At 38.2% G+C, this 21,248-nt stretch overlaps 1 protein-coding gene across 32 annotated transcripts in view; it reads right to left on the bottom strand.

Moving 5' to 3' along the window:
* Nucleotides 1-21,248, bottom strand: part of Mbnl1 (muscleblind like splicing regulator 1) — a 169,881-nt gene that overhangs the window by 30,631 nt on the left and 118,002 nt on the right. For 20 of the 32 annotated variants that reach the window (XM_031373942.1, XM_031373964.1, XM_031373944.1 and 17 more), the window contains 2 exons: nt 3,999-4,169; nt 2,964-3,074 (listed from right to left, as the gene is read on the bottom strand). In XM_031373942.1, the coding sequence (XP_031229802.1) occupies nt 2,964-3,074; nt 3,999-4,169 (282 nt within the window). The remainder of the gene's footprint in view (nt 1-2,963; nt 3,075-3,998; nt 4,170-21,248) is intronic. The other 12 variants (XM_031373970.1, XM_031373960.1, XM_031373956.1 and 9 more) reach the window with 1 other exon arrangement.

The raw sequence follows: 21,248 nt of genomic DNA, 5'->3' as shown, positions 1-21,248 counted from the left end.
AAAATGTTTAAATAGTGAAGTTTCATTTAAGATCTTCTCAGTATAAAGGCTTCAAAAGAGCATAGGTTGATTCAGTTCAGGTACTGATCACAAACTTGAAAAGTCAGACTGACTGATGCATAGCAAAGAAGATGAACAAGTCAATGTGCCTGGTGTAGAAATATTTTTCTAGAGATACTACAGAATGAACTGGCCATACTGTCATGAAGTGGCTAACAAGACAATAAAGCACAGAAAGTACTTGCAAATTCTAGGTGGTCTGGGAGTCGGACAAATGATAACTTCATATCATTCTTCACCCACTGCCAAGGAACCCTGGGAATATGAAAGACTGCCAGAGTCAAGGTAACAAAGCTGCCCTTGAGACTTGAACTGAATCTAAGAACTTTCAACTGCTTATATACACGTCAGATTCATGAAGTGACTGGGATTTCTACACAGGTTATATATCTCAAGGTGCTGGTGTGTACCTGAGGAGCATCTGCTCCAGAAACTGGACAGTCACTGCTAACCCAGGTCCCAAGGAAAGCCTGAAAGGGTACATAATGGAACTCCTGAGCTCATGCCGAGCTCTATGGAGCCACTGACGACACAGATCTCTGTGCACTGCAGAGGGCTTGAAGGAACAGAGTTTCTAAGGAACATCATCCTGGGGATTAAGAAAATACACCAGGAGCTTCTATGTTGTCATCCAGCAGATGCAGTGCAAGGTGAGGTAGAGTGTATATAAATTTCTCATTACTATGATGTAGCACTTATGAAAGAATGCAGAAAGTCTTCTTTAATTTTGAAGACTAATCATTATAATCTCACTTACCCTCAAAGGTCATATGTGATAAAAAGATAAAAATATTTACTTATATTTTTATTAGAAATCTTAATGCCTAGAAGAGTTAATATAAAAAAATTCTATAGTTGATTGTGTGAACTTTCATTAATTAGACATAAAGGAAGTTTCAGTTCTTATATCCAACTCCTTTTTTAGAAATCTTGTGAAATAGAAATGATTTTTATATAATTATAAAGACATTCTAGACATTATATTTCATATTTTATCTCCATATGGAAGATCAAAGAGCTTAAATAGTCAGCAAAAGATCCAAAGTAGTTAGATAGCCTGCTCACTGTATGTTTTTACTATCTCTACTACATCTGGCCAGGCTGGATTAAAATGAGCTGTGTAACCTAAACTATGTAGTTAACCTCTCTGAACCTCTTGGCTTTAATCCCTAAACTGGACATAACATTACCTAGCTCACAGGAAGGTTGTGAGAACGGCATATACAGAACATGCTGAGTACAACAGATGCCTCAAACTGTTATATTTGTCTCAAAAACGTCATTCCTTTTTAATGGGCATACCACATGATAATCTATTGAAAGCACAAAGGTCGCCTATGAATTCCTCCTTGAACCAAGCTAGCGCCAGATCATGGTCTGGTGGTACAGTGACTGTGGCTAACAATCACCTCAGTTGCCTTGGAAACACTGCTGACAAGTGCGGACCACTGTAGCCCACTGGAGTGGCAATGAAGCTGCCACTTCTGGCTGGTGCCCTGACTCTGAGTTACAATTCCTCCCATCTTCAGGGCCGAGAAACCACTATGAGCATCTGCCTGGTTTATGGATGTCTGGGAAACTCCTTCTTTCCTTCTTTTTCTGTCAGTGATGAACCTCTTCTCTATGCAGGTGCACAATATTGGATATGTATAAGTTTAGTTTGCTCTCCTTTCTCATCGTCTGTCCTCTATATTGTTTGGTGCTCAATTGGTTGACCCCTGCAATCTCTGTCTCTCCTCAGAGGCTCTGATACTGTGGATCTGCTCACAGAAAGCCACATTCACACTACTCCTGCCTGACCTGTGTCCATGTTCTACCACATCCTCAAACAGGCCTGTGTGTGTTCAGAATCCTTCTCTATGTTAGTGACAGGGCAGCATATGTCTCCCTTATTTTCTACTGGCAGCTCAAATTGAAGTCCCAGAAAGCAGCTGGTTATGGTCATCCCATTTACTTCTGGATCCCTGTGTTATCCTCATCAAACCAGGCTGACTCTAAAGAGGATCAGAGAATCTCAGGTGGGGTTTTGAAGGCAAATTTCCTAGATTAAAGCCTTTTCTACAGTCATCAGAGTAAAAATGCTTTAGGTTTGAATAACTGACATGATTTCAATACTTATTACAAAAACATCATCCTGAATAGAGACTTTTTGACTGTGGTTTCACAGTACCTTTGTAGAGAGTAATTCCCATTGAACTGTAATGATGTGAAGGAGAAATGAACATAACGCCTGTACAGATTTAATTACTTTGTCTACGCAGAAAAATTTTAACAGAAGTACCAGGAATCTAAGTACGGATGGCTTCAGAGATCTATGATTTAGTGACTACATAAACACATATGTCACTAGAATTTCAAAGAGAATAAAGATCTTTGAGAGTTTGTTCCAGGGCTAAGCATATATGACCTTGGATCACCAATGAGAGCAGGATTTAAAGACAAGGTCAAAAGATGGGCCAAGACTTCACAGAGAACTAACTTCTCAGGGCTGCGGAGACTCTCCCCCTCCACTGCGGATCTACACTTGCCTGACTCAGAGGTGCTCTGGGTCACAGAGCACACAGAATGTCAGTAAGTATGATTTACAGGTTTAAGTGGAAAAAAGGACCTCACAACAAGGAGAGGTGACCTTATGCACTAATGTAGAAACTGTTCCAGATCTTTGAAACCATACATGAGGGCCAAGTGTAAAAGAGATGTTTAAAATTGAATTTTCTGTAAGAAAAAATGATTATACAAAACAGTCTTAACCAAATGAAAATATTTATGATATCACCATAAAGACATATAAAATAAGGATATGCCATAAAAATAAAGATATCACATTTTAACTGAGCCCCCAATAATGTCATAAAATAAAATCATATTAAAATGATAGAGAATTAATTATAATATTCTCTCACCTCGACTGTACAGTATTGATAATTGGTATCACTGCCGGTGTAATATGGGGATCCCTCCCACCTCGAAATGCAATCCCCCCCTCTTTTTTGGAATGATTGTTGCATTAAGTTCTAAGAGAGAATAATAATTACATTGAGTTCAGGTGTTAAAATGTATTAGGAAAAAAAATCAGTTAGCACACATGCTACAATTAACAAACTGGAAAAACATGTGTTCTCATGACCTTATAACAGTTTATAATATGTTAGCGAAAAATTAATCAGACATATTCTGATCATTATAAATTTTACCAAATATGTAAGTAATTTAGGATTTTTGTACAATAATTAACATAAACACCATTTTGACCAAGCATTAACTATTACATAAATAAGATTATTAAAGTCATTTACCGCATGCACATCAAAAATTTAAACAATTAAATACGTATGTGTATTCATAAACAAGTTACCAACACATATGGCTAGGAAAATATTAAGTACCTATGATCACTCATAGCTGTTTCTCAAAGGTCCTTGGGATTCTGACATTTTGACCTGTTGATTTGCCACTGTGAAAAAAGTGCCTAGCATTTGTGATTATGAAGTAATTTCAAGTTAAGTTTTCCACAAACTCTCCATTTTGAGAAAGAAAACACCAGGGATTCTCTTCAAGGAGAGGAGAAAAGAAGAAATAGTCTCAAAATTAAAGACTAATATTTATCATTTACCAGCTTTCTTCTTTTGTTTTTAAGAAAAATGTTATCAACTTTAAAGGGAATTTGGAATGTATTTTAACTAAACTGAGTTTGATGGCTATTTTAATAAACACCAGGTTAACAGCTGCAAGTTAAATGGTAAATTTCTAAGAGAATTTTAGTGGAAGCTACGCTAGACTATAAATTGCCAAGTTCTTTGACATGAAGGTAAGTAACCTCATAGGGTGAAAATACTCAGCAATTGCCATGGCTGCCTCTGTTTGCACACAGGCACTGTTTCAGGACAGACACGGAACACTTGGCCACACAGACAAGGATGGGTTGAAAGTGTGCTCACCACGGGCTGCAACGGGGCACCAGGCATCATGGCATTGGCTAACTGCATTTGCTGGGCCAGCATGGCCATGTTCTTCTGCTGAATCAAGTTATTCCGCCCATTTATCTCTAACTGTGTTTTTAAGTGTGGGGGTGGATGAAGATATTTGCAGTTCTCTCTGGAGCAACGACCCTAAAAGAAAAAGAAGCAAGAACCATTGTTAAATAAAATGAAAAATCAGTGAATTGTACAAATGATATGCAAACAAGCCATCTAAATCTATGAGTTTTTCCACAATTTATCATTCACAGCATATTTGCACATTAAGAAAAAGTAATGAAATTTAACAAATTTATTATTTGTTAAATTTAACAATTTAACAAATGTAATATTAAAATGAAGATTTAAGACATCTGAAAAAGTTTAAAAGCTCAATGAAGTTTCTTCAATCTAATAATGTCAGTGTTACTCTTTCCAGTTTAAAAGTTTACTGATTTAAAAATAAGCCTAAAAGACAGATGTCAAGTAGAGAACCTGGAATGCTGGCTACAACATCTTCATTATCATCATGAAGTCATGGGATGTGAACTTCATGAAAATACTTGTCATCAGTGTTTTATCTCTACTGAGTCTGAATAAACCAGCTTAGAGGACTCACAAAACATTGTTCCTCCAGGAAAATGGCTCCAAAGGGACCCCATAGCAAATCAAATGAGAACTTCTACAAAGCCCCACACACTGGAAATTCCACAGCTGAACAGAGAGCTACCTGGTTCTCAGAGCAGTAGAGCTTTAAAGGATAGTAGTCAAATACTGGTTAGACATGAGCCTTCAGCCTTTCAAATATAGTCCCATGACCCCAAACTATGAAAACAGTTGGACTTGGTATGCTCATCCTGCAAAGAACTGACAATGAGAAAGGCAGAGACAGATAAATCCCTAAGGCAGAATAACTATGTGTATATAATAAGTATGTGTCTACCCTGTATGACTCATTAGAAGCCCTTATTAAAGTCTATAATATGCCAGACCGTGGGAACTCCTTCATTCATACTGACTAACACACTGTTATCTCAACAACTACATTGAAAACGTTTTCACCACAGAATCCAAGCAGATCTGTTTTTACCTTCACAGGATACCACGGATTAAGCCACCCATAAAGTTTTTAAATTTCTTCTATAGAAAAGTAAATTCTGTTTAATTTTACTTTGAACAAATTAGAAAACTGATGTTTACAATAAAAACTGTAACTATTCTAAGCCAAATGCTCTATTTAGAGTCTCATACTTTAAGATGTTTTAGGACAGGTCTCTAGACTATGTTAATAAGGACATTGCCTGTGAGTTTAGGACTGTGAACAGCTTCTTTTCTACAGTTTCTTTTCTCATTTGCAGGTCCAAGGGAAACTCCACTTTCCAAATTCTGGCCTGTATCCATCTACCAAAGGAGCCATTCCTCACAGCTCTCAGAAGGCATACGCGGATCTTTGGTGCCTATTAGCACACTAAAACAAGCGCTGGCCTCTAGGCTTTCTCAGTAGCACAAGTACCTGTGTCTTTTCAAAGCTTTTCTGACTCCAGTCCCCACCCTAAACTTCTCTAGATCAAGGCTCCTCCCAACCTCTCCCCTGACCCCCAACAGCTTCTTTCCCCATATAGCCCTGCCATTTTGGCCATGTATCCTCTTTGCTTTCAGTCTTTTCTCTCTCTCTTGTTTTCCTCTTTTGGTCTCCTCTGTTCACACCCTGTCTGTCCTCCCCTCTCTGGCTCCTGATCCATCTCACTGACAACTCTAGTCTGCTGGCCATGTTCACTCTACTACTACTTTCTCTCCCTGTTCTAGACTCTTCCAGATGCCTCTGGCTGCACTTATTACTCTTATATTACTATAAAAGCCTTCCCCTCAACCATACCCTGGAGTGGTCATGTCCTGATGCCTAAACCCTCAGTTTATAGAGCCATTGGCTGTGCACAGGGCAGAAGACACCAAGGTTATAAACACATCACCTGACACAGCTTAAATGCTTATCAAAGAGAAGTAAAATTCCACACTGACAGGATGCGATTTCTTTATCTGCTAGGTACCACTTTTGATTGGTCCACAGATAGACCCATGCTTCATAAAATGGTTATTCCAAGTCAAATAACGATGCTCAATATATGTTGTGCTCATAGGAACATTGTTAGCTTAAAAGCATCTGGGTGAAAACCCTCAAAAACAACTTAGCACCACATGATAAACCACATACAAGTCAATCTGAAGTCATATGACTGGACAAAATAAATAGGCTCCCAAGTGCCACAGTTCACAGAGCTCCCAGGCTGAGTTCTCCTAGAGGAATAATGCATGTTTCAATATAAAGAAGACTTGGCTGTAGCACAGTTGTTCTTACTCTGTGGGTCATGATCCCTTTGGGGGGTCACCTAAGACATGGAAAACACAGGTATTTACATTATGATTCTTAACAGTAGTCAGATTATTGTTATAAAGTTATGGTTGGGGGTTACCACAACATGAGAAGCCATCTTAAAAAGTATGCAGCATGAGGAAGGATGAGAACCACAGTTCTAACACAATGTCCGGTTCTCAATACAAAGCTGAATTGAGGTATAGATGAGAAAGGAGGCAGAGGCAGGCGGATTTCTGAGTATGAGATCAGCTTGTTCTACAGAGTGAGTTCCAGGACAGCCAGGGCTATACAGAGAAACCCTGTCTCGAAAAGAGAGAGGGGTGGAGGAGAGAGAGAGAGAGAGAGAGAGAGAGAGAGAGAGAGAGAGAGAGAGAGAGAGAGAGAGAGAGAGGTGTGGACCCAATGGTTGAGTCCCAGTCAGTTCAGGTGCCTTAGCCCTACAAACAGCACTGACAGATGCTTTCCTCAATGTCCCTCTCAGTACCTTTCTGACCACATAGTACCCAGACCCTCTACTTATGAACACAGCTTGGACTGAAATACTAGGAAGGGATTTTATGTGCTACCTATAAATTCTGCATCAGTGCATTCCCTCAAACTTTTTTTTTAACATTTATTTATTATATGCCACAGCATTCTTATGGGGGCCAAAGAACAATTTGTGGGGGTCAGTTCTCTCCTTCCATCACGTGGGTTCTGGGGATGGAAATCAGGTTGTTAGATTTGACAGCAAGTACCTTTACTTGCTGAGCCATTTTGCTGGCCCATCTATCTTGAAATTTAGAAGCTTAGACATATGGCTTCCATTCTGCATTTACTCAGTGGGGAAAGGCATCACTTGACTATATTTATCTGTTGCTTAGTTTTATTGTCATGGGCCCTCTATTTCAAAAAGCTCTGCATATGTTCTGAACAGGACATTCCTACACATCCTGAGACTTTTCCTGGGGACACCTGAACAAACATCTACTCATTTCAGTTAGAGAAAGGGCAGACTAAAGTAACAAATCCACCAGAGATGAAGTTGCCAAATCAACGTATTTACTGGTGTTTCTTACAGGAGGATGAATGAGGCTTATTTCCTAGTGTCTGTGCCTACAAGTTAGGGCCAGAGATGTGAGTTTTAATAAGGAGTTAGGTAGTTCTGTCATAGCAGAAAACAGTACAGAAGACGCTTTGTACAAAGCCACAGGAATTTTGCACTGATGAGCACAGGGAAAGTAACAGTAACCCATGCAAGGGATATTTCATAAACTCCAGTTTTTAGAGAGTTTAAAACAGATTTGGTGCTGACTACACTGACTAATGAGTGTGGCTCTACAAACAAAAAGATCACGATAAATTAGAGCAAACATCCCATTCTAGAGTATTATTTAAAAAAAAACTAGAAACACAAAACAACTAAAATCCTCCAACCAGTAGCATTAGTTCCTTTGAGACTTATGGTAAAGCCATAGCCAGTGTTGTCCCTATCCATCTTCCCGGCATCATTCCCCCCCACCCCCTGCCCAGTCACCTCCCCATGCCCCACCCCCCACCCGGGAAGCAGATGCACAGAGAATGGATAAGGTTCCTTATAACAATGTTCGAAGATGAGTTGTACTCTATCTTAATTCTAGTGCTAAGGAACACAGATTATAAACTAAATTTAACATCAATTCTTTATTTTAAACTGTGCTGGCCTAATAATGCTTTTTTTTTTCAGAGGCCAGACAATAATTTAACGTCCTCACATGCCTTTAAGCCCAAACATACACGTGCACTCACACATGCATGTCTGCACATGAGTGGGCATATACACATACACAGGAGAAGGCAGACTGTAAAGGCCAGGAGATCCGTGTACTCATTCATTGTGTCTGTATTTGGCACCACAGTATGTAGAAAAAGACACTAAACTACCAGCCTAAAGTCAAATTTGTAGGAGTTACTCTTCTCAATTATTTAGATATGTCACCTCAGCACAAACTGAACTGGGATGTAGGATTTAAAAACATGAGAAGATAAAAGACATGTGTGTGTGTGTGTGTGGGGGGGGGTATGTAGGTGTTCAATGGCTTCACATTACTTGCTCCTTACCTTATCTCATTGAACCTGGGGATACTGACTGGCGGCCAGGCAGCTGCTGCGATTTTCTATTCCTATCTCCCAATACTGACTGCCACTACATGAAAGCACAGCCTAGCTTCGCACAAGGGGCTGAAGATTCACCCTCATACATGCCCTGCAGGCCCTGTGAGCCAAGTTCCCAGCCTGTAAAATATATTTTTATTTGGTTTTACAGGCACACGGAGTTGTATATATGTTGTAACAGTACAGAGACTGCTTTAGAGTGACTGTTCAACTCGCTTGTGTGACTTCATGGAAATCAGGGAACTCTGTGTGGCCATGTCTTCCTTTCAGAATGACCATTCCTTTCAGAATGACTCTACCACTGTGATGAGGAAAGTCTAGAAAAGCTTGGGCCAGCTGTTCACATGGTAACTGGCACAGTGGGCATTCAATAACTGATTATTTTCTCTCTTTCCTTAAAATTTTAAAATAAGAATAAGCAAAACAGTTCAATTGAGCACTGCCTCTTTAAAAAGTTCTAAAAATAATACAGGACAGAGCCCAGTGACAAAGCATGCCAATCATCAATAATGAAGGCACGGTTCCTTCTTTAATCGCCACTCACCAAAGAAAAACTGCTTGTTAATCCTTCTATTAGTACAGGAGTTTTGTGCTTCGCATTTGTTGATTCTGATGCAAACCTATTTAACTGTTCAACAACTGAAACCAATGGCAATGACTGAGAACACAGTCTAGTTTTTATATCAACTTTTTTATGCTTCTGAATTTAAGGTTATGCTCACTTAGCTTTAAAAAAATACAACAAACTTTTTTTTTTTTTTTACTGAAAATAGTGAAATTTTACATTTAAGCTACGAGTTTAGTCTTCAGAACAAATATGTGGTTTATTGTTCAATCTTAGGATTTAGGAAAATACATTTTAAAACAATTCTATGGATGTGTAAATGTAGTGACTGCATGGAGAAAATAGATGGGTATGATCCAGGAGACATGCAGACAAGGAGAGAAGATGTAGAATATGGAAAGTGCCAGGCAGCCAATAAGACAGAAAGGACAAAACTGAGTGAACTAAGGGACAGGAAGTGAGAAAAACAAAATGCTGTTTCTTAGGTATTTTTAATATTTATTTTAAAACCTACTAATGATTGAAAATAAAACAGTATGTTAGATAGAAGGCAGGCAAATTTAAAAAATACAGAAAGGTCAAAATTAAATTTTCAACGTTTTTTCTTAAACTGAAATAAAAGGATTACTATGGCTTGTATAGTTAGAATCTAAAAAGACATACTGTCATGTTGCTAAATGGTAATGATGGGAAGGATGAAGTTGCCCAGTCAGACCTGTGTAGACTCTAGAATATGGAGACAATGAACAAATTCTGGGGTGCTACCTCAGAGGCTGTCAGCTTCCTTTGGCAACACTGGATTTCTAGTAAGGCTCCTCAACTAGAACCATTTATTTCAGTGGTTAAAATGAGACCAGTATTTCCTCTGGGACAGCAGGGACAAGCATGTTTTTGAAGTACTTGGTCAGAAAATCTGACTGTGAAGCCGACAGCTTCGTATTGAAACTTAACAGATTTTTTTCCCAGCTGATATATAGCTGATATATATTTTCCCAAAATAAGATTATTAATATTGGTCACCAAGACATGTGGATTCTTACTTCCAAGAAATGTTTCTTATGAATCCACCCTATTGTCTAGTTATTCATCTAATGCTAATCAAAATATACTATGTGATATTGATATAGTTTAAGTTTTATCTTTCATTGCCTTCATGTATATATGTGCACTGTGTTTGTCTGGTGCCATGGAGGCCCAAAGGGCTTCAGGTACCTTGGAACTAAACTTACAGATGATTTTGAGTCATCATGTGGGTACTGGGAACTGAACCTAGGTCCTCAGAAGGCACAGATTTGTTTTTAACTGCTGGCACACTGCTGCAGCCTCTAATGTATATGATAATTTTAAGTTGTACCATTTAGTGGTAGGAGGTTGATAACAGTCTATATGATTCACTGTAAGAAAAAATTTCCTCAAACATGAAGTACTAAGTTTACACTGAGAAACTTGAAGGAAAAGGAGCATGTGGCTGACTAGTTCTTGCCTCTAATTTAGTCAATTACAAAGAGCTGCAAACTTTAAAAACCTTGAAAGCATGAGTGAATGTTTCAATGTTTACTTATTTTTCTTGTACATTTCTGTAAACAGTCTAAAAGTTAAGATTATTTACTAGAGACTAGTAAGAGATAAATTATATCTCAACTTCTTATAGTTAATTTAGCATAGATACAAAACATATATTCAGCTGAAATAGAGTGTACTGGGAATTCAGGCTTCCCTCTTTTCTGGTCCCATGACAAGCTCTTATTATACACACACACACTCTCTCTCTCTCTCTCTCTTTCTCTCTCTCTCTCTCTCTCATTCTCTCTCTCTCTCTCTCTCACACACACACACACAACCTGTTGACTTTATAATTTATCATTACATGAAAGGATACTGGTTCTATTCAATATGCATTAAACTACATCTTCACTAATATCTAACTGGGTTATAAATGGGAGATTTTAGGTAACAGTTTATAGCTACTTAAAGAGCCATTTACAGAACTCAATAGCTGTTCTAGGCAGTGTTTTGTAGAACATTCCCAAGGTTTGATGATGAAGATTCTTGTATATTAAAACCAATAGTGACATTTACAATATCCCAAAATACTCTCCCTGCTGACGCAGTATCAAAGCACTCTACCTCACTGGGATACTGTGACTTTCCCAGAGTGCTCAGGAGCTCGAATTGCACAACTCCATTAATCATCTTGGAAATGACAAAAGTGAAACTCTATACCTTTGCTTGGTGTTCTGAATGCATGAGCTTTGGGTTGGCAGCTTGGGGGGAGGGGAGGAAGTGAAACGGCAGCAAATCACAGACATTCTTGTGACAAAAATATAGTGCCTCCCTCCAGCAGCTTTTGCTTACAGGCGATCACATACACATGCAGCTGTGACAGCAGGTTGCATCTGCAAAGTCATCGCCAGAAATCAAGGTCTATTTAGAGCTGCCTCTGACAGGATGGCACACAAAGAAACGGTCTTGCCTTTTTCTAATACATGTGGCCTCTATGCCATGGAATCCTAATATATACATACTAATGCTGTGGAGGCTTTACTAGCACCATCAGCATTCCTTATACTTTGTGTGCTCCAGAGATGGATCCAGTCTGTATCCCTGAACCAAAGTGGAGTTCCAATGACCTTGTGAAGTCCAGTGACATTTGGTAGGTGCCAGTACCATTAAATAGCCCAACATGTGCTGGCTGCTTTTTTATATCATCATAAAACTGGAAATGCCAGACCATTACATATATATTTATTTATTTTCAAATTGCTTCAGTTATTTTTCAGCACAGTGACTATCAGACTTCTAGACTATGGCCAAACCCTTTATGATGTTTTAGGGATTCCAAATCAAAACAGCTAATAATCAAAATGCCCAGTGTTTACACAATAATCTTAAGTGGTGTCTTTGTAGGACATGTTTATTGTTACGCACACTCGTCTACTCCAGTCACATCCAAAATATCGGGGATAAAATCCTGATAAAGGATAAGAGGCAATAAGACCCCAAAAGGGGTTCTGTGTCTCCTGGATTTCAGACTAGCCGCTGGTATCCCCTAACTCAGACGTGTTCCGGATTAGTCTTTCCAATCGTCAACACGGCCTCATAATTAGGCATAAAGGTACCCCAAGAAATGACTCGTAAATGGTTAGGATTGGGCATTTGTCTCCTGGCCGAAACAATGTGGACAATACCATAGCAGAAATAAGGAGGTAAACGTAGGTGAAACCTAGGCATGCTTCTCATATCCAGCTCTTAGAATTACTAGTGCAGCTGTTTGTATACACACGCTAGCTCCTAGTCCACTTATTCAGAAAACCTCCATCTTGTATCCTCTGCTCCTAACAGCATTGATTTAAAACCAAAAGATGCATCTTGTTACAATAAAGGAATAATAAAGCTTACATGAGGCTTCTGTGTTAAGCACTATGCTAAGCACATTATGGATGTTGACAACTTAATGCTCCAGCATCACAGTTACTTACAGTTACTCTACAGTTCCCGTTTCTTTGATGAACCACAGAAGGTCTATTTTGACTGCTCATAAATACATCACTGAACCCAATAGATCACAGTCTACTCACTGAGCTGTAGTTCCTGGCCATTGTACTAGGAAACACATCCATACCAATTCCATTAAACCTGCTTATCGTTAAGTATAAGTACCTAATCACTGACCTCTCAAAATAAAACTACAATTGGGTCTAGCAAGAACAGGCTCTAACTAAATGAAGGATTCAACTACTGTGAGTTCTGTCAAAGGAAAAACAAATCATAAGATGCAAGCAACTAATTGTGGAAGTTGGTCCACATAGTATTCCAAACTATAATAAAAATCTTAAATGTGCTTTTATTTTTTTATTTTTTAATTAGATATTTTCTTTATTTACATATAAATTTCTCCATTCCCAGTTTCCCCTCCAAAAAACAAAGAAACAAACAAAAACAACAAAAACAAACCCCTGTTGCCTCCCCCCTCCCCATGCCTGCCACCCCACTTAAAGTGCAGCGAGTCTGTCATGTTGGCCCTTCCACAGCATCTACAGCAGACTGCAGGAGAGCAAGGACCACCAAATGAGCTAAAGTAAGGCTCCACACTGTTTCAGCAAGAAACCTAGAGTGGCGAGAGGTGAGTGAGCCAATTATCCATGTATTTCATGGACCTGTTTGATTTGCATACACAAGAAGTTATATAAATATTATATATGTATATGTACATACAGATATAGTAGAGCATCTAGGGAAAAAGAAACCCTTTTTATATCCATGCCTTTTTATTCATGGATATAAAAGAAACTAAAAAAGAAATCAGACACTGTATTTTTTTACTGATAGATCCTAATATGCCTACAAACATAATAAAGCAAATCTTTAAAAAAATTAAAGTGAAATTTTTGCATACTATCGTGATACCTGTAATTCAGTCATAACAATTTTCAAAGTATCTATGTTATAGTTTCACCAAATATTAATATTTTTAGTGTAAATCTTCAAAGTCTATTAGCTGTGATAACACATGTATCACATAGAATTGTTGCTTAAACAATTTCTTATACTAAGCAAAGTTTTAACTGCTTTTACGTACTACCATCACTTCACCACCCTCCTCTCCAGGCTTTATGTACATCATCAACTTTGGCAAATATGAGACTCTTCCACTCCCAATATTCCAGTGGCAGTCTTTTTGCAAGCCTATGGGATTCCCTAACTGAAAAAATACATTGACCCTTTCTGTGTTCCTAAATGCTATTCAAGGACAGCTTGAGATGCTACTGCTTTGTGCACATGACACTGACAGAGATGGAAGGAAAGGTGAGGTGACAGTGTTCAGGACTACTTCACCAGTGTCTCTTCCTGACAGACCAACTGTGTAGCTGAACGAAATGTGCTTACTGACACTGGTTCTGTTCCTATGGGGGAAATACACTCCTCCTCCCATCCCCATGACAATCGACTAAAATTGTGCACAGCTATCAGCACTGACTTGAGACTGCAATGAAGAGAAAGAAAATTATTTCACGAGCCCAGAACACAGCTCCATTGGGTGCCGGCTGCAGCAGCATAAGCAATTAGGGTAGAAGAGATCTTGAAGCAAAAAGAGTATCCCAGCACAAGCTATGTGAGCCTGTCTCCTGCTCTGTGTACCTTCCTCACCCCCAGGTCTCCCACGGGCTTCCCAGAGAAGTCCCTCAAATATCTAAAGAAGCAACACCTAACAAATATTACCTGACGCTTATCTCAAGGAGTAAAGCAGTAGACACATTTCATATTTTGGGGTATGTGGGGATATTATCAATTAATAAAAGTAAGCACAAACCACAAAAAAATTAGAAAACAGCTATAGATGAGTTTGATAATGTGCTCATCCTGTGAGCATAAGATCTCAATAAAGCTTCGTCTTCCCAAGGGGCTATGTTCTAAATGGCAACCCGAAGCTGCAGATCGTATTTTAAGTCATTAGGATAGAGCTGTGGATCCTCGCAAGAGCACAGACATGCAGCACCATGTTGTAATACACTAAAATGTGAATCTAAGAGAAATAGCACATGCAATTGTCCCATGATGCTCTTCTCCTAGCCATCAACAATATGTAGGCTGATCTGCTGTGTACCGGGTAGGGTAGCATGTCCTCCATTCCTGCATCTGATCTCTCACAGAAGCAGGTGGACTTGTTTTTATTTTCCTTTGAGAAACACTCTCCTCATCCTGTAAACTGTTTACCTATCTTCCTCCCCCATGGAATGCTTTCCAGAAGAGGGCTTCTGATGCCTCCTATATCCACAGCCAAGGTCAGGTAACGCAACGCAAAGTCACCAAGTCCATGACTATCTCAGAAAGGAGTTGTTAATAATGGAGCTTGTTTTCAAATCCATTAATTTTATATCACAGTGTTTATTCTCTTTTAACTACAATCAGATATCTTAAGTTGAGTTGCTTTCAAATACTGAAAATTTAGTTTCACAGTTTAGCAGTTTGTGGAGTCTGAGAAGAAGGCATCTGAAGAGTAGATTTGTGGTGGATCCATTCACAAAGGACATTTTGCTGAAAAGGTAGTCTCAGATTTTCTTTTCTGTATTTCCTCCAGGATCTCCACTGACTCCCATCCTTTTGCAAACCTTTCAATTTCAATAATGTTGTTTTCTGTTCTAATTTCTGATCCTATGTTCCCTTTTCTTATTTAACTATTCACTGATGGCTAAGCATAGCCCTGCTGGCCTGCAGGTAGAATCTACTCAATGGATACAGCCCTATCCTGGGCTTAAAAAGAGCTCAGATCCACAATGACCTTAGAGCCACATGGGTCATACTCATCCTAGAGTAGATATGAAAGAGTGATAGTGCCAGGGTTATAGAAAGCTTTCTGTTTGTGTCTCACTTTTGACATCTACTAGGGATGCTGCCTGAATGTAACTCCCCCACCTTCATGACTCCCAATTTCAGCTGTGGTCTGGACAATGAATGGAAGTGACTAGACCTCAGTCACTTCCTAGCATATTTACCCCATCACTGGAACCTTGCATGCCTTGCTTCCCATCTCCTGGGCCTCTTTCTAAAGAAATACTTTATTTAAAGCATCTTTCTTTCCTCTTTCTTCAGCTTTCCAGATCTCCACAAAGTTAGAGTCTCTTTAATGAGCCAACACGGACTATGTCTCTAGTGACTTGAGATGCCAAATCGACTCCAGTGGAAAGAAAATTCCCCTGAGCCAAGGTGAACATTGTTCACTGCAAGGATGACTTGACACTCCTTAGCAATGGCTCACTGAGGCACTTAGCCTTTTGAACAAATTGTGCCTCTACCTGGTACATTGGATCCAAATAGGGGGCACTGTAAGAGAGTATAGTTAGTTCCTCAAAAGAGTAAAAAATTCATGTTCACTTCTCTTATATTAAGAATCTGGGCACTAGTCTTGAAAAGTAGGCTGACAAGAAAATGAATTGTTTACACATTTTTTTTTTTATATGACAAGTGGCTATCTTCAAAGTCACATTTTGTGGATTCTTTTCAATTTCTTCTTCCTTTTTTTCTTTTTTCTTTTTTTTTGGTCAGGTAAAATATACAGATAGTTTTAACTTTAGTAGCTTTTAACTCAGATGAAAAGTAATTCATACCAGTATGTGCATAAATCTTCTGATGAAGACAGGACTAACACAGTCTCATTGACATGCACATCTTCACAAATGATTGTAGAACAAATATGAGTTGTTAAGAGGTGTTTTACCTATTCCAGGTAATATATAACCTAGAGTACACTACAAGATCCAACTTAATGGTCTCTACTCATAACCCTTTAAGTAAAAACTGTAAAAATACACCAATATCCATCCTCTGCTCCCAGATATTCTGATTTATAAAGTCTTGACTGTGTTCCAGATACATGTGAAGCCTGTCACTGGCTTGCATTGAATAAATCCTGCAGAGTTCTTTTAAGACCAACTTCTGCCAGGGACTTTAAGAGTATTGTAATCTTTCAAGTAACTGCTACTTTTGTTTGAAGGTGTTTATTAGCTCTTCTGAATGGGAGAAATAAGAGAAAGACTTTTTCACAATGGATTGCAAGAAAGATCTGCTGCCTGTAGCTCCTTTAGCTATAAGATCCCATACAAATATCAGGAACAACTATATGATGAGAAATAATTTCAGAACACTTGGTTCTTAGGAAGTAAAAAATTCTAAAAGAAATTTAAAGAAGTAGCTATGCTATCACTGGACCCACCTGAGTTTAAGAATTCTGTTGGTTAAAATGTCCTCAGAAGGGGTAGTCATGATACAGATGACAAATTATGTCAATAATAAATCCTACACAACTTAAGTAGTCATTCACATCTCTGGTAATTCCTGTGTTAACTGTAGCTAATACTGATTTTTCTAGCTCAATTACATCTTATGAAAGCTTAGCTAAAATTTTTCTTAGTCTCAGTAAATGTTCATAAAAGTACATTGACATACATTTTCAAGGAAACAGAAATGAAGTCTTACGACCAATGTAACACTCTGTGGAAGACAAATTAATAGATTACCCTTTTAACTTGCATTTAATAACTACAGGCATTCCACTAGAAAGTACAGTTTCTCCTTGTTGTCATAAGACCTACTGTTATTTTCGTGATAATTCTGAGATACTTCTCATTAATCTTACACTGCAAATGAAGAAATGAGGTTCCAACAGTTAAATGTTCCACAAGCCTATGACAATGAATGTTATGACATTAGAGGTGCTGGCTATGTTGGGGCTATCCTAGAGCCCACCAATGGATTCAGGTAGCCTATGTGAGGGATTAAAAGAATTTTTAGTTTGTGTTTACTGATTATTTTCAGGTAAAACTTGCTTTCGCTATTTGAGAGAGAGAAAATGAACATATATTCCCTTACGATGTATTTGTCTCTTAAAAAATCATTATGAATACATTAAATCTATAACATTTAGAAAAGGCGATGCATATCTGACTAGAAGCACAGTACATGCACACATACTGTCTACAGGTCACACTAAACTATGTCTACCTTTGCACAAGATATGTCTGTACCCATGTATACCCAGAATAAACTGCTCTGCATCCATTCCCCCTGACATTTCTTGTCAAACTTTTTTGTTTTGTTTTGTTTTTTGTTTTTTGTTTTTGTTTTTGTTTTTCAAGACAGGGTTTCTTTGTATAGCCTTGGCTGTCCTGGAACTCACTCTGTATCCCAGGCTGGCCTTGAACTCAGAAATCTGCCTGCCTCTGCCTCCAAGTGCTGGGATTAAAGGTGTGCACCATTACCACCCAGCCTTGGCTAACTCTTGGTAGCATTAAAGAATTGGTTAAATATCATCTCCTCCAAGAAGTTTTTAAGTTTTTGTTAAGAGTTCTTCCAGCTATAATCCAATGCCTGGTTATTTTTCTGCAGTGAACATGTTATTAGGTTCACATATTTACTTTTTTAGTATGAAAGTATCAAAAGTGCCTTAAATTTTAAATAAAAGTATACAAATCATTATAGCTTTAATATTCATCTTTATAACAAGTCTACTTAATCATTAAGAAAGAGGTCTCAAAAACTGGCAAAATACAACTTATGTATCCCACTTTTTGTTTTAAAAGATTTTTTTTTGGGGGGGGGGCGGACAATGGTATCATATGCATTTAATCCCAACATTCTAGAGGCAGAGGCAAGCTGATTTCTGTGAGTGAGGCCAGCCTGATCTACAGAGAGTTCCAGGACAACCAAGGCTACACAAAGAAACCCTGTCTCAAAAAACGAAACAAACAAAAATTGTAGCGAGATGTTCAATTTAGATGTGTATTTACCTATATAATGTTGTCATACTTTGAGTTTCAAAATACTATCTTGCCATTATCGTTGTGTGTTATCCTGACAGCTCACCATACTATCATTTTTTCCTAGTGTTGTATTCCAATATTACACTTAAAACACGCTCCATTCCACAATCTTTCTGTGGGATGGAATGGCTCAAGAGCAATTTTTCCTCTTGTAGAAGACCTGGGTTCAGCTCCCCACGTTTTCAACTGCAGTTCCAGGGTGTCTAACTCTTGCTTCCTAGGGATGTGATGCAAATGTCCATGGAAGGAAACCACTCAATAAAATAAATTAAAAGTGTATCCTGTGTATATTTCCACAGGATCTTTAACTAAAGTTATTTTTAATGTGCAAAGACCATTTTCTCCTACCTTGCTTTTGTGATCTACTTTGCAAACTTAAATGAACACATGAATCAATAAAATATATACTTCTCAAACTTTCTGTGCACTTTAGACATATTCTCATATCTAATGAACTACTCCAAAATGTAGCAGGTGAGGGAATGGAACACACAAGGATTAAAGAAAGAAAAATGGACATTGAAAGAAGGAAGGAAGAAGGAAAGGGAGGGGGCAAGGGAGGAATGGAGTCAAGATGATACAAGTAGAGAACAATATTATTTCATAAAATAGAAAATTAGCAACATAACCAGGATTAAGCACTTGACTGCAAAAACAAAAACAAAACACACAGAAACAAAAAGTCAGACAGACAGTAAATAACCTGCCCAAGATCAGAAAGGATGAAAACATTTAGTTTACAAATCTGTCTGATACTAATTCTGCTACTATGTTTTCTTTTAACATGCTGACTTCCCCAAAATCCAAAGAGCCAGGAGGCCTTCACAGTAATGTAGAAGTAACAACACAGTACAGAACTTTCAGAGGAGTCAGCTGACTTAAGAATAAAACAACCAGGCTAGGGAGAAGGCTTTGTGCAGGGTAACCAGGTCAGAGAGTTAAGGGTGCATATTGCAGGCCACACTCAAGTGTCAGGAAAAGACCTGAATATAAGCTAGGATTACTCCTTTGCTTGGTGTCTTTGTAGTTGCCTGTTTAGATGTCAGGAACATAGGCCAGGCGAGATGGCCTAAGGGTATAGAAGGACTGTACTCATTAAACAAATCCAAGAGTTAATAGCAGTTGTATGGTTATTTACTCCCTAATGACCTAAGGCAAAACAGCTGCTTAAACTGATCAAGCGAGGCAGGCCAAGGGAGCACACAAAAGCCATCCTAAACACCAGAAAAGAAAAACCCTCAAATTATTAGTATGAGAAATTACCATAATTATCCTTTGGTGAATAATGAAACAGGTCTGCATCTGCACAAATCAAAACTTCAAAATCACTTGTAATACCCTATGAAAAAAGAAAACTGGAGCCACTCACTTCTTAAATATGACATTAAAAAAAGCCCCAAGCAGAAGTGTGGACCCTCAGGAATATGTTTGCATCTTCTAGAAGCTTTTCTTACATTACTGTAACAAGCTGGAGCAGCTGTTTCTCATAGGAACACCATAGTACTGGCAGAACCCTGAGATGTTCCGAGCTGCTGCTTTGGTATCATATCTGTCTTCTTCTCAAGTGAGTTCCTTGCCCAGACATTAGAGCTCGCCCAATTACGGTTCTTACGTAATTTGCCAGGGTGTACTAAAATAGAAAGTGGTTAAGAAAAGTTAAATCAGACGTTTATTACTCAAAAACTAATGACTAACATTGGGTGTTCTGTCCTTTTGTGGTTGCAAAGGCTCAAGTTCTAGGACAGTTGTTTATTCATGGGCACAGGTAGGACAAGTGTGCTGACTTTAAAAAGAATTCCATTCACCCCACTCCTCTTTAGAGTTTTCAAGCAGTACATGAAATAAAACATAAATATGTACAAAGGCTCATGTGGTTGAGCTTTGTATCCCTTTAATATTACTCTGTAATTTTTCAATTTCATTCTAAATTTTTGTCTTAGAAAGAGGCATGAAATTTTATTTTATAAAATAAGTCACATAAAAACTAAACATATTCCCCACCTCGCTTTCTCTCTAGCACCCCCCTTTCTCTTTCTCTCCTAAAGCAGGGCATTACTTAAGGCTCATCTTAAGGCCCTTAGCCTAGAGCTACTGTTTCTAAAGCCCTGTGTTAAGTGAAGAAAAGTCACTTTGCTACTACTGCCATGTATAAATTTTAACTCTTTCCATCATCATGTAAACAGCCATCCTAATCCAAAATGTCTTTAAAGACCTGCAGCTGCCTCCTTAGTGTGAACAGGAGACACAAGGACAATCTTAGGGCTCAGGAGGTCTAAGGAGTTTTATGGGTGCTGCCTTAGTTGGCTTATACCAAGTGGTCATCTTAATCAAGATGGTGAAATCACATGGAAAGTACATTCTTTTAACCTCCTGATAAGGTTATCGGCCAAGAAGGAGGCAAGCAACATGGTTACTATTTAAAAACATCTGTTTTACTAAACAAGAGTTGAATATGTTACACACACACACACATTCACACACATGCTGCAACATCTATTTTTCTAGACATGTTGAATCCGAGCTACACATATAGTATCATGTAGAAAATTAAGATTATCTAGGTATAGTCTTGTTTTTTTTGTTTTTGTTTTTGTTTTTTTTACCTATTAGCTTTGGGTTACAAGTTTTAAGGTAACTTTTGTTACAGATTTTACAGAGCTTACATAATAGTTTTAAAAGAATTTTGAGAGCACAGAGCAAAAATCATAGAGATAAAAGATTTTCAAGAGTGTAAAGTAGAAAAAGCTTAGAGATAAAAGAGATGTTTTGGGATTATTTGCTTATAATGACGGCAAATATTTTACAATATGTGGGGATTTGCAAATTGATTTGGGGCTATTGCA

Source organism: Mastomys coucha, unplaced genomic scaffold, assembly GCF_008632895.1.
Source record: "Mastomys coucha isolate ucsf_1 unplaced genomic scaffold, UCSF_Mcou_1 pScaffold16, whole genome shotgun sequence".
Taxonomy (NCBI): domain Eukaryota; kingdom Metazoa; phylum Chordata; class Mammalia; order Rodentia; family Muridae; genus Mastomys; species Mastomys coucha.
This window is presented reverse-complemented; position numbering and strand designations above follow the sequence as displayed.